Here is a 13,584-nt window from a genome sequence, read left to right as displayed (position 1 = left end):
AACCTATTTAAGTACAAGTTGATTATTTACCACTAGCAAGTTTCTGAAATCCCACTTGTAATGTATGCATATATAGTTAATCCGCCTCGCGGTGAATGGTGGAGTGGTGGACTACTACTGAAGATGCAAGGTGCACGGTATAGTACTATAGTAGTTCAGTGACCTGGTCTCGATGAATGTAGAACATGTCTTCTTCTTATTCTACAATCACAATCGCCTACATAAACGCACGTACATACTCCCACCAGAACACAGCAAACCTAAGCAAGCTTAATTACACAGAGCTAGCCATGACACTCCGACGAGACTCTCTGCCTTCGTTCCTCTTCCTCTGTTTGTTCCATCTGCTGGCGGCGCCATCCAATGCAGCACCCATTCTCCAAGCCATCAACTGCTCCACGTCAGGCAACTACACCGCCACCGACGCCTACGCCACCAACGTGAACCAGTTCCTCGCCGCGCTCCCAGAGAACGCCGTCTCCAAGAACGGCGGCTTCTTCAACGGCACGGTAGGCTTGGGCCCTGACACCGTATATGGCCTTGCCATGTGCCCTGCAGACTACTCGCGCGCTGATTGCGGCGACTGCCTCACGGCAGCTGCTGGCAGCGACGCCGATGGCTTGCGGAGTAGCTGCCCCGGCAGCAGAACCGTGCTCGCCATGTTCGACCGGTGCCTCATCCGTTATTCGGACGTTAACTTCTTTGGCACGCCTGAAATAGGTGAGTCTTTTCTCTCAGCGATGACATACTTCATTTTTCCTGATTCAAGGGTTGTCAGCTAGCCCAAGATTATGTGTATACCATACGAGTACGTGCCGGGAGTATATCTATACGCACCAGTGCAGCAGAATTATATATGCCGTTGTGGCGCCGTTGATGCGACGAGCATGGCGAGATGCCCATGGCGGTGTGAAACTGCAATGCAATTGCTGAAGCCAATGGATACCAGAATACAGTGAACTGGTCAAGTGAGTCGGCAGGATATGTGGGTTAGTTAGTTAGAGCATGTCTAACAGGCCCCGTATAACCCGCCCACCCCGTAAAATTCCGGCGACATACGGGGCAGGCGCGGTTTGGGCCGTCTAGCAGGCCCCGTATTCGGGCCGCCCCGTTTCGGCGGAATACGGGGCCCAGGAAATCGGCCCCGTCGCCCCGTACATATAGTGGGCGCAGGTGCGAGTGAGGGGTTAACCCCTCACTCGCAACCCTAGCTCCGCCGCGCGCCGCCGCCTCCTCCTCCTGCTCCGGCGAGCAATTAGCCGCTCCCCCGCCACGCATTCCACCCCAAAAGCTAGGATGGACTCCCGCCGCCGCAGTAGGTCCTCGCCGGCGAGCGGATCGAAGCGATCCCGCTCGCCGGACACCGTAGAGGAAGCGTGGCGGCTGAAGTGCAAACTCTCAGCCGCCGGCAGCCGTCGCGCGGCCTGCAAGTACGCCGGCGCGCTGTACGTGCCGGACCCGCTCCGCGAGTTCGCCGCGGGTGGGCGGTGGTACAAGCAGGACCCGCCGCTCAAGCCGATGAGCGGCGAGGCGTTCGAGAAATGGGGCGCGCAGTGGCTGCGCGACCGCGCGGCGTTGGCGGAATGGAGGGCGACCATCGGCAGCAGCAGCAGCGGCGGAGGAAGCGGAGGCGGCGAGGAGGAAGCGGCGGCGGCGGAAGAGGAGGAAGAGGAGGCGGCCTACCGCCGTGCGGTCGCCTTGTCCGAGGCGGATGCCGCCGAGAAAGCGGCGGCGGAGGCGAGAGGAGGAGGCGGCGGCCATCGCCGCCGTCCGGGAGTTCGAGGCGCGGCAGGCGCGGGAGGCCCGGGAGGCGCGGGAGGAGGCGGCGAGGATCGCCTTCATCCCCTACGTCATCCTGGACGAGTAGAGGTAGGTTAAGTAGCATGATCCGTAGTACGATCCGTAGTATATGATCAAAATGTGTGTATGCTCCCTACTATGATCAATGAAGATGAACTTCCCGGGGTTTTAATTTTTGAAAATACGGGGCGAAATACGGGGTCTGCTAGACGGCATGGCTCGAAATGGAGCAGTTTTTCGATACGGGGCGAAATTAGAGCCTTATACGAGGCAGCGAAATACGGGGCCTGTTAGACATGCTCTTAGCTATAGCCTACAGAATAGTAGCGCATGTACCATGATGACATCTTAGCAATTTCACGTATGATAAACGATGAGGTACAGAAGAAAATGCTAAAAAAGGTTAGCCCTCTCCTAATTAAGAGATGATCTCTTAGCACAATCTCTCTTAGCACAAATTTAGTATTTCTAGTTGCTGAAGATAAGACTAAAGAATAACTCATTGTATATTATATTTTTTTGTTATATCTAAATTATGTGACGATGTTAAGATAAGGATCTTATCAACCATTGCACATACCGGTATAGATACCTAAGTTTGTTAGAGCATGGAATTGCTAGCTAGCCATGCATGCATGTTCGCCGTGTCGGGCGTTTCCTGGAGTGAGTCTAGGAATTAGAACGGATCAGTTGTTAGTGGCTCAGTGCATGGCTAGTTGGTGTGAGTGCGTTAGTGGGTGCGTGTGTAAGCCAACTTAAGACCTTGTACATTTTTTCATTTGACAAGAAAATTGACAAGAGGGATTAGAGAGGAGAAGGGAGCCGACCGAGTCAGCTCCAACATCCAGAAACTCTTTGAAGCCAGTAAAAATCTTTAGATATTATTATATTACTTTTCTCATAAAACACCATATAAAACATCGCACACACCATGTACAAATCACAGGTCAAATAGTGACTAGATACACCCAAATTTGAATAAAGTTGAGACATGGTTCATGTAACATAGGGAGTACATAAAATGTATATGAAAATAATAAAAAAATCAAGATATATGCTAGCAAATTAAGGAATTTGAGAACACAAATCATGTATTGACAATATGAAAAGACACTGATTTGTATATTATTCCTATAATAGTTTTGATTTTATCAAATGTATAGACTTCTCGGTAATGTTAATGATTTACTCCATTAGTATACTTCTTCTCTTCCAAAATAGTCGAAGTCATAGGTTGTATTCCATTACTAGTCTAAGGACCAGTTTGTATTTTTTATTTTTTTGGGATTCTTATACTGTTGTTGAGAATTATGAATAGGCCAGTGAACTTTTCGTAAAAGGTAAATTACTCTTGGTTTGACCAAGTATGTTGAAAAAATATCAACATAAACAATACCGGTTTAGTTTTATTAGATTCACCATATAATATATTTTCTACTATATATATAATATTTGATGTTGTAGATATTGACACATTTTCTTATAATTTTGGCCAAACTTAGAGAAGTTTTGCTTTGGCTGGAAAAACTTGGAGAAGTTTGACTTAGGACAACATAACTTCATTTATTTTAAAATAGGGGGCTATATAATCTTGATTTTTAAACAATATTTGAAGGATGTTTTAATCTAATTTTGAAGACATGTCTTAATATTACTGGATTTTAATTTCATTGACATTTTACAAGATCTCAGTGGTTACAACCCAATGCTAGTTTTCGCCATATTTAGAGACGATCCTAGAACAAATCACAAAGATTGATCCAATGGCATGTGTGATCAAGTGAGATCTCGTAACCTGTTGGACACCTGGGAGCTAAGCGTCAACCTCGATTTTTTTGTCGATCTCGAAAAGAAAAAAACTGAGAACTAACCCATTCCGATTCGATAATTGATGGATATATATATACTCTACTTTCTTTCCTGGGGCAGGTGCCATGTACACGTCTGGTGGTGAGAGCACTTCAACCAGCTGGAAGGCCTACTCGGACGACTTGGGGCGTAGCTTTTCCGAAGCGACGGCCAGGGCGGAGATCTCGCCGCAGCGGTTCGCGAGTAGCGTGGGGAGGCCGTATGTGTTGGTGCAGTGCACGTGGGATCTACCGGCAGACAAGTGCAAGCAGTGCCTGGACGTGCTGTCGACCAACGCGACTGACTTCTGGATCCTGAGGAGAGAAGGGCAGCAGAGGAGCTACAGCTGCAGTGTGAGGTACAGCAACACGAGCTTCATGGTCGTGCCGTTCACTGCCCCTTCACCTCCATTGCAGCAATCCGTGAATCAAACGGCCACGCCAGCTTCTCCACCTCAGCAATCCGTGAATCAAACGGCCACGCCAGCTTCTCCACCATCGAGCTCCTCCATTGGTGAGTGTATATGTAGAGATCACGCAGGTTCTACATATTATTAGCCATGCGATTGATCATGCCCCTGCAGAGTTTCAATATGTTTTCAGATGTCATACTTGGAGTAGACTGCGTCAAAATCGACTCTGCCTAGTTTTTTAGGACTGTAGTACTCCACTTTCTTTTTAACTTCATCTATGAGTTTTCATCGCTGTTTTTCATATAACACAGTAGGTCCTGATATCTCTTGCTGATCCTTGTGCAGGTGCTCGAGCAGTTACTGTGGTCGGACCTGTCGTTGCTGTAGTTGTGGTGGCATCTCTAGTAGTAGCTTCCATTTGGTACGCGCGGAGGTGGAAGCGCCAGCACCAGCCTAAGCCACGTAAAACAGAAGGTACATATATCTTGTCTTGTCTCCGATGAATTTTTTGTTGAACTACACCTGCGTGCGAATCCAATCTGAATTTGAAGGATATGTTGGTTTGCTCCGCTAGATATCGAGCAAGTTGTTACTACGAGCACCGGTGTCGTAGTGCATGATGGGAGATTCACTTACAAGCAATTGGAGCATGCAACAGGCAACTTTGGGGACGCGGCGCTTCTTGGACAGGGCACCTACGGTGCTGTCTATAGAGGTAACCTGCAGGTGGAGGGCGAAGGAAGGCAGGTGGCCATAAAAAGGATCATGGACACGAAGTCAGATCAATCGAAGAAGGACTTTGTTAACGAGTGCACACTTATGAGACGCGTGAACCATAAGAACGTTGTAGATCTATTGGGTTTCTGCGACGAAAATGGCTATCTCTTTCTTGTGTATGAACTGATAGAGAATGGAAACCTCGAAGACCATCTTTACCCTGGGGAGAATGCCATGGATTTGCAAGCTTACACTGGGACGGATCCCGCAGCCGCGCCTTTATTGCTAGACTGGAACAAAAGGTACCCAGTCACTCCCAGTATACTTTAATTTGTTTTTGCAATGGGTAGACACATGCTTGTTTAAAAACTGGGCGTGTCTTCTACCTGTTGATCTATTTTTTTTTCAGGAACAACATAATAGTGGGGATAGCAGACGGCCTCGCGTACCTCCATGGCGGATGCAAGCAACGCCTGCTACATAGAGATATCAAGCCAGCCAACGTGATGCTGGACAGATACTCCAACGCCAAACTGTGTGACTTTGGCCTGGTGAAGCTGGTCAGCCCTAACAAAACCTCGCAGTCCACGGACAACATCCGTGGGACACCGGCATACATCGACCCGGCATACATAGACACCAGCAGGGCCAGTGACCAAAATGACATCTACAGCTTCGCCATACTCATGCTTGAGGTTGTGTGTTGCCAGAGACCGTCCCTGAATACGGCTGGTGACAAAAACATCCTCGTCGAGAAGGTCCGCACCTGTTACTACCAGAAGAATGCAATCCTCGAAGCAGCTGACAGACGGCTCAAGGGGATGTCGTTCGACAAGCAGCTTGAACGAGTGCTCATGATCGGGCTCTTGTGTGTCCAGCCGGATCGCCACCTGCGCCCAAGTATCAAAAGGGTGTTAGAGTGCTTGACGAACCCGGCGGCATCGTTGCCTCATATTCCCGCTGCAAATCATACCCTTTCCACGGTGTATGAGAGTGGATCAGTTGCATCAACTTCCAGTAGCCGCAATTCAAGTTATGACGAGTACAGCAGCACGTCTTCCAGCGTGCACTCTGCACATTCACGAGTCGACGAAGACGCTGGCACGGCCCCCTTCGTGACAAGCCGGTGCTGAAGTCCATCCTAAACCGAAGCTACTTCCGGCCTCATTATTGCAAACCGTATTTATCCTACTCATCCGTCCATGTACACATCGTCTATGCACGTACTGCACGTGTCGGTACACATATTTATTACCTGTAATTGGTTCTTTCATCGATGTAATCAAACTTATATACACCGGGCGCTTTTGTTGTCTCACGACCGCGAATTGCATGCCACCATGATTGCAGCCTACTCACACTTTGTGAATGCAATCTGATTCAACGCCTTTAGGCTGATTATAGTGGAGAGTAACATAGAGTAGTAACATGGTGCATGTTACTACTCTCACACTTTGTGAATGCAATCTGATTCAACGGCTTTAGGCTGATCATAGTGGAGAGTAACATAGAGTAGTAACATGGTGCATGTTACTACCCTATATTACTACCTCCATAGTGGATAGTTACTTATATGTGGTATCATGCATGCTATATTTATTAGATTGTAGAATCATCTTGTCTTGAGAAGTGTGATATTATGGTAACATAGCTAGTTACCACCTCACTCTCTTTCTTCATTTATTAGCATGCCATGTCACCAAAATGCCTTGAGATGTGTGATGTTACTAGCTAAGTTACTCCCACTACGAGCAGTCTTAGCTATCAGCAAGCTACAAGCATGATCTTCTTACCGTGGTCACACAATGAGCTTGGCGCATCTCGGTATGGCTAATTAATTTTCAATTTATTTTTGTAGTTGTAACACTCTAGAGGCTTGCTCCAGTACAACCCCTCCCTCCAAACTCAACTCAGTTTGGACTCTAGGATAATTATTTAATTAATTAATTATGAGCCCTCCTAAGAAACCGATACCGGCGCTCCCATACGAAATTTCGTTTAACTCTTCTATGTGGCAGCACAGCCGTGCACCAGTGTCCACTAGTACATGTTGGGCCTTTTAGAGAACCCCGTGGCACACCAAAAGCGATTTTCTGTGTGGTGAGGCTGACGCTTCAAAACACAAACCGTGTGCGTGGGCTCTAGGCAGTCTCATGGGTGAGCTGAACGCACATGGAAAATATTTGCGCGGCGTAACAAAATGTTAGCACACGGGAGGTTTTGAAAAAAATCATCAGGGTCTACTAGTTTTTCGCAAACGGGCGTGAAAGGAGCATCGTGTGCGACTACTTTGCGATGAGCCTTTATTCCGGCCCGTCTCTTTTGTTCTCCCTGTCACAAATTGGTCGTGGCAAACTCATGTGTAGATCTTTCCCGAGGTTGCCTCCTCCCATTTCATCGACACGTAGCCTCTTCACCCTCCTCCTATTCCGACGAGTCGGCTTTCTCGGCCGGCCTACTGATGGCGTGTAAGACACGCGTCCGTTGGGAACCCCAAGAGGAAGGTGTGATGCGCACATCAGCAAGTTTTCCCTCAGTAAGAAACCAAGGTTATCGAACCAGTAGAAGTCAAGGAACACGTGATGGTTGTTGGTGACGGAGTATAGTGCGGCGCAACACCAGGGATTCCGGCGCCAACGTGGAACCTGCACAACACAATCAAAGTACTTTACCCCAACGTAACAGTGAGGTTGTCAATCTCACCGGCTTGCTGTAAACAAAGGATTAGATGTATAGTGTGGATGATGATGTTTGTTTACGAAGAACAGTAAAAAACAATTGCAGTAGATTGTATTTCAGATGTAAAGAATGGACCGGGGTCCACAGTTCACTAGTGGTGTCTCTCCCATAAGATAAATGGCATGTTGGGTGAACAAATTACAGTTGGGCAATTGACAAATAAAGAAGGCATAACAATGCACATACATATATCATGATGAGTACTATGAGATTTAATCGGGGCATTACGACAAAGTACATAGACCGCTATCCAGCATGCATCTATGCCTAAAAAGTCCACCTTCAGGTTATCATCCGAACCCCTTCCAGTATTAAGTTGCAAACAACAGACAATTGCATTAAGTATGGTGCATAATGTAATCAACACAAATATCCTTAGACAAAGCATCGATGTTTTATCCCTAGTGGCAACAGCACATCCACAACCTTAGAACTTTCCGTCACTCGTCCCAGCATTCAATGGAGGCATGAACCCACTATCGAGCATAAATACTCCCTCTTGGAGTCACAAGTATCAACTTGGCCAGATCCTCTACTAGCAACGGAGAGCATGCAAGAACATAAACAACATATATGATAGATTGATAATCAACTTGACATAGTATTCAATATTCATCGGATCCCAACAAACACAACATGTAGCATTACAAATAGATGATCTTGATCATGATAGGCAGCTCACAAGATCTAACATGATAGCACAATGAGGAGAAGACAACCATCTAGCTACTGCTATGGACCCATAGTCCAGGGGTGAACTACTCACACATCGATCCGGAGGCGATCATGGTGATGAAGAGACCTCCGGGAGATGATTCCCCTCTCCGGCAGGGTGCCGGAGGCGATCTCCTGAATCCCCCGAGATGGGATTTGCGGCGGCGGCGTCTCTGGAAGGTTTTCCGTATCGTGGCTCTCGGTACTGGGGTTTTCGCGACGAAGGCTTTAAGTAGGCGGAAGGGCGGAGTCGGAGGAGTCACGGGGGCCCCACACGCTAGGGCCGCGCGGGCCCCCTCTAGGCCGTGCCGCCCTAGTGTGGCGGCGCCCCGTGGCCCCACTTTGTATTTCCCTCGGTCTTCTGGAAGCTTCGTGGAAAAATAGGCCCCTGGGCGTTGATTTCGTCCAATTCCGAGAATATTTCCTTACTAGGATTTCTGAAACCAAAAACAGCAGAAAACAACAACTGGCTCTTCGGCATCTCGTCAATAGGTTAGTGCCGGAAAATGCATAATAATGACATATAATGTGTATAAAACATGTGAGTATCATCATAAAAGTAGCATGGAACATAAGAAATTATAGATACGTTTGGGACGTATCAATCCTCAACCTAAGAATCTTACCGAACTTATGGGAAAGTTCAGTAATGTGCGCAACATTCACGACTCCGTGAAGGCTCAGATGGTGGCTGGCGCGAAGTTAGCTTTGATCTTTATGTGTATCTGCAACTCGAAATTGGACCATGACAAGCTTGTCGATCATGTTTTCCTTAGGCTCTTGAAGAGGAGGATAAACATTGATCGAGACAACGCAGCTGCAGCACCTATCGCCGAAAGGATAATTGATGAACTTCTTAGAGTAGATGCCACTTCCTTCCAAAAATACCGATACGACGATTCAACTCGAGAAATACTTTCTGCGAGAGAGAATATAGATAAGCTGATATAGAAACTCTTTATACTGCTACATGCGCGAGGTTTTGACCAAGGCACAATTTGGCGTATATGTATTCTTCGTATTTTTTGTCGAGTTTATGTGCGAACAATTTTTTATTGTGCTATGTTGTCATGGATTTATTGTAAAAATTTGCGAGACCTATACAGAGTCAGAGCAAATTCCTCTGGTTTATATTGTAATTTTCCTCTTAGCCCCCGAGCATCTTGGGAGATGGGAGAAAACTATTGTCTCGCGAGGTTTTATGTAAAACCAAAGCGTGTATGTTTGCTAGTTGTGTCGAGCTTGACTATGTTGTGATTTTGCATGATCAAGCCCCCGAGCGTTACTTTGGAAAATATAAGAACATATATATCATCACAATTTTTATTTCAACCATGCTATATTGCAGCATCGCAAGCCCGCCTCATTAAAAATCTTTCAGTCTCACTCGGTACCCTGAAAGAAAAAGAGTGCGTGTGAAAACTTGCGAGCTCTTTAGTGACAATGTATGTTTACATAGTTGCTACTATATTGGCTCTTCTCTAGGGGTAGAAACATTGCAACTGCGCAACGTTCCACGGGTTCCCTTCATCTTTGCCTAACTTCTTGTCCTTCAGTCGATATGCTCCTCTTGGAATTACTTCAGTGATGATGTACGGCCCCACCCATGGTGATTCTAGCTTTTCATGACCATCTTTTTTAAGCCGAAGAACTAGGTCGCCAACTTCGAAGGATCTAGGCCGCAAACATTGGATGTGGTAGTTTTTGAGATTTTGCTGGTAAGCACTTACTCTTGGGAGCACCACATCTCTTGCCTCATCTATTGCATCCATATCATCTTCAAGCGCCTTCTGCGAAACACCCTCATCATATTCCACAACTCTACAGGAATTGTGTTCTATTTCTATCGGGAGTACTGCTTCAGCACCATGGACTAGGAAAAACGGAGTTTCTTGAGTTGCTGCATTGGGCGTTGTTCGCAAACTCCACAGGACATTGGGTAACTCGTCGACCCACGTATGCTTCGCTTTTTCGAGTGGTGTCAATAGACGTTTCTTGATGCCGCTGCATATAAGGCCGTTTACTTTTTCCACTTGACCATTGGTTTGCGAGTGTGCAACAGGCGCAAACAGCAACTTGATGCCTACATCTTCACAGTAGTCCTTGAATTCTCGGGAGGTGAAATTGCAGACGTTGTCTGTGACTATGCTATTAGGTACGCCGAACCGGAAAACTATCCCTTGACGAAGTTTACTGCTGATGTTGCATCTGCCGAAGTTACTGGTATCGCTTCGATCCACTTGGTGAATTTATCGACTGCTACTAATAGATAGACGTGTCCGCCAGGCCAAGACTTGTGTAATTTTCCCACCATGTCGAGTCCCCATTGTGCAAAGGGCCATGCCAAAGGTATTGGCATTAATTTTGCGGCTGGAGAATTAGGTTTGTCCGCAAATCTTTGGCAAGCTTCACAAGTGCGTACGATTTCCTTCGCATCCTATATGGTTGTCAACCAGTAAAACCCAGCTCGAAAGGCCTTGGCTGAAATTGCTCGGCTACTTGTGTGATGGCCACATATGCCTCCGCGTAGATCCTTCAAGATGGTGCGTCCTTCTTCGGGTGTAACACACCTCTGCAGCACGCCTGATATGCTTCGTTTGTATAGTTCTCCCTTAACAACAGTGAACGCTTTAGATCGTCGAATAACTCTCCGTGCCTCCACTGGATCCTCAGGTATTTCTTTCCTCGTGATGTACGCCAAGTAAGATTGCATCCACGGGATTTCTATCATCATGACCTCCTCTGGTTCTTCCTCCTCATCAGAAACATGAGATCCTAGGACTGCTGCAGCCCCGAGCCTTTCTTGGGATTATCCCTTTTCTTCAGCTATTTCGACGCTATTTTCTTTGGCTTGGTTGACTTTTCGCTGATTTCCTCCCAGAAGACTCAACGTGGTATGGGTAAACATTGCGACCCGATGTTTGCCAAAACATCGGCCTCGTCATTACTGAGTTTGCTAACATGATTTACCTCACAACCATCGAAGGTTTTCTCGAGGTCATCATATACCTCCTTGTATGCTATCATGCTATTGTGCGACCATCTGGGAATCGCCAAAGACTTTGAGGCGAGTAGCACCGCACGCCTTTGCCATCTTCATCCCGTGAATAAGAGCTTCATATTCTGCTTCATTGTTTGATGTGTTGGGGAAGGTTATCCGCAGTATATACTTCATCTTATCACCTTGCGGTGAAACTAGTACTACGCCCGCGCCAGCTCCTTCTGATCTCTTGGACCCGTCGAAGTTCATATGCCATGTACTTGACAAATCTGGAGGTCCTGTATTTTGGAGTTCCATCCACTCTGCGACGAAGTCCAACAGAATTTGCGACTTTATTGCTTTTCTTCTCTCATATGTGATGTCACAAGGGGAAAGTTCGATTCCCCAAAGGGAGACACGTCCTCTAGCTTCTGGATTGTTTAAAATATTCGAGAGGGCGTGTTGTGGGTATACTTTATGGGTATATCAACGGTGTGGCCTAGATCCGGCAAGCCCGGGTGGCCCACAGACGGTGATGGTGGCATATGGCCCATCGGGCGGCCCAGTTGTTGTAGATCAAGATGGATGAAGTCCAGCCCATGTAAAAGGAGCCGGATCTCAACCGACCTACGAAGATAGTCGGATCCGTGAAGGCCCATGAAGTATCCGGATCCAATACGGCGCATAAGGAAAGGTGGATCCTTGACGTGCACATCAATGTAATATTCCGTAGTTAGGCATCTTGTATTCCGGCTAGGACTCTCCATGTAACCCTAGATCCGGGCGTCTTTATAAGCCAGATCTTGGGAGCCCTAGAGGCACAACCACAACTCATTGTAACAACACGAAAGCGCCTAGATAATTGCAGACAAGCAGCAGTAGGTCATGTCATCGTGCAGGTGTTCCGAAGCTGGGTAACTCGCATACCACCATCCCAAGGACTCTCCGCCCAATGGCCCCTACTACTTCTTCCCTCCATGAGGATCCCTCCTCTGGAGTACCGTCGAATTGGCAACGACAGGGCGCCTCATTGACCACTATTATCGGGTGTGCCAAAAAATAGTGCCTTAGCTTTCTTGCTGACATGAATACTCCGTATGTCAGCTTCTGATACTGCGGGTAGCACTCTTTGGACGGTGATAGATCTTCTCTAAGGAAATATACTGGCCGCTGAACTCCGTGAATTTTTCCCTCGTCTTCTCTTTCTACCACGAGGACTGTGCTGATCACCTGAGGTGTGCCTGCAATGTATAATAACAATGGCTCCTTTTCTCGTGGCACCACCAATACTAGTGGTGTCAAAATTGTACACTTCATATGCTCAAAGGTCTTGTCTGCTTCTTCGTTCCACGTGAACTTTTCTCCTTGCTTGATGAGCGCATAAAAGGCAATGCTTTTTCTCCCAACCTGGCGACGAATCTGCTCAATGCTGCGACTCGCCCTGTTAGCTACTGTATCTCCTTGAGCTTGGTTGGTTTTCTCATTGTCAAGATAACATGTATTTTCTCTGGATTGGCCTCGATCCCTCTAGCTCCCGCGTTTTCTCATTGTCAAGATAACATGTAGCTCCCGCGTTTGTCAACCCGAAGGGCATTGTTCTGTAACAAAACACGCCATAGGGGGTTATGAAAGCTGTTTTGACTTCATCTTCTTCTTTCAGTCGAATCTGGTTATAACCAGAGTATGCATCTAGGAAGGAAAGACGTTCGCAGCATGTCGTGGAGTCGATGATTAGATCGATCCTTGGGAGGGGGAAGTGATCCTTTGGGCAATGTTTGTTGAGACATGTGAAATCGATGCACATGCGAAGGACTTCAGTGTTTTTCTTCGGGACCAACACTGGTTTGGCGACCCAAGTTGCTTCAGTCTTCAATTCCTTGATGAAACTAGCTTCTTGGAGTCGATAAAATTCAGATAAAATGGCTTTGCGGTTTGGCTCAGAAAAATGCCGCAAAGGTTGTCGAATAGGTCTAGTTCTTGGGCCTAGATTGAGGGCGTGCTCGGCAAGTTCCATGGGTACTCCTGGCATGTAAGCTAGGAACCATGCAAAGATTTCCCAGCGCTCACGGAGGAACTCGACGAGGGCACTTTCCTATGGGCTGCCCATGTTGGTAGCGATTGATGTCGTCTTTTTAGGATCCGTCGGATGGTATCTGCACTTCCTTTGAATCCTTGGAGGTGTCGAAAGCTTGCTCCTGCAAGGATCTACCCCCGTCTGGTAACACATCATGATCAGTGGTTAACTTTGAAGCCTCGTATTCAGCTTGCATTCTGAATGTTTCAGAAAGCTTGTGAACACATTTATCCGCCAGGGCAAAACTTCCTTTCAATGTTATTGGGCCCTTAGGTCCAGGTATTTCTCCATAATAGATAC

At 47.1% G+C, this 13,584-nt stretch overlaps 1 protein-coding gene across 1 annotated transcript; it reads left to right on the top strand.

Annotated features, from left to right (window-relative positions):
* The first annotated feature begins 290 nt into the window (after positions 1-290).
* On the top strand, positions 291-5,910 carry LOC124680601 (cysteine-rich receptor-like protein kinase 10). Its single transcript, XM_047215669.1, has 5 exons — positions 291-720; positions 3,730-4,161; positions 4,406-4,534; positions 4,719-5,079; positions 5,262-5,910. Exons 1-5 carry the CDS (start codon positions 291-293, stop codon positions 5,908-5,910), a joined length of 2,001 nt encoding a protein of 666 aa, XP_047071625.1.
* The last annotated feature ends 7,674 nt before the right edge of the window (positions 5,911-13,584 follow it).

The sequence above is a fragment of the Lolium rigidum genome, unplaced genomic scaffold, assembly GCF_022539505.1.
Source record: "Lolium rigidum isolate FL_2022 unplaced genomic scaffold, APGP_CSIRO_Lrig_0.1 contig_20310_1, whole genome shotgun sequence".
NCBI lineage: Eukaryota > Viridiplantae > Streptophyta > Magnoliopsida > Poales > Poaceae > Lolium > Lolium rigidum.
The sequence above is the reverse complement of the archived record's forward strand: the minus strand, read 5'-3'. Positions and strand labels throughout refer to the sequence as shown.

Coding starts and splice junctions, on each gene's coding strand:
- LOC124680601 (XM_047215669.1), top strand. CDS start 291: ATGACACTCCGACGAGACTCTCTGCCTTCGTTCCTCTTCCTCTGTTTG. Junction 721..3,729: donor CTTTGGCACGCCTGAAATAG/GTGAGTCTTTTC, acceptor TTCCTGGGGCAG/GTGCCATGTACACGTCTGGT. Junction 5,080..5,261: donor TTGCTAGACTGGAACAAAAG/GTACCCAGTCAC, acceptor CCTGCTACATAG/AGATATCAAGCCAGCCAACG.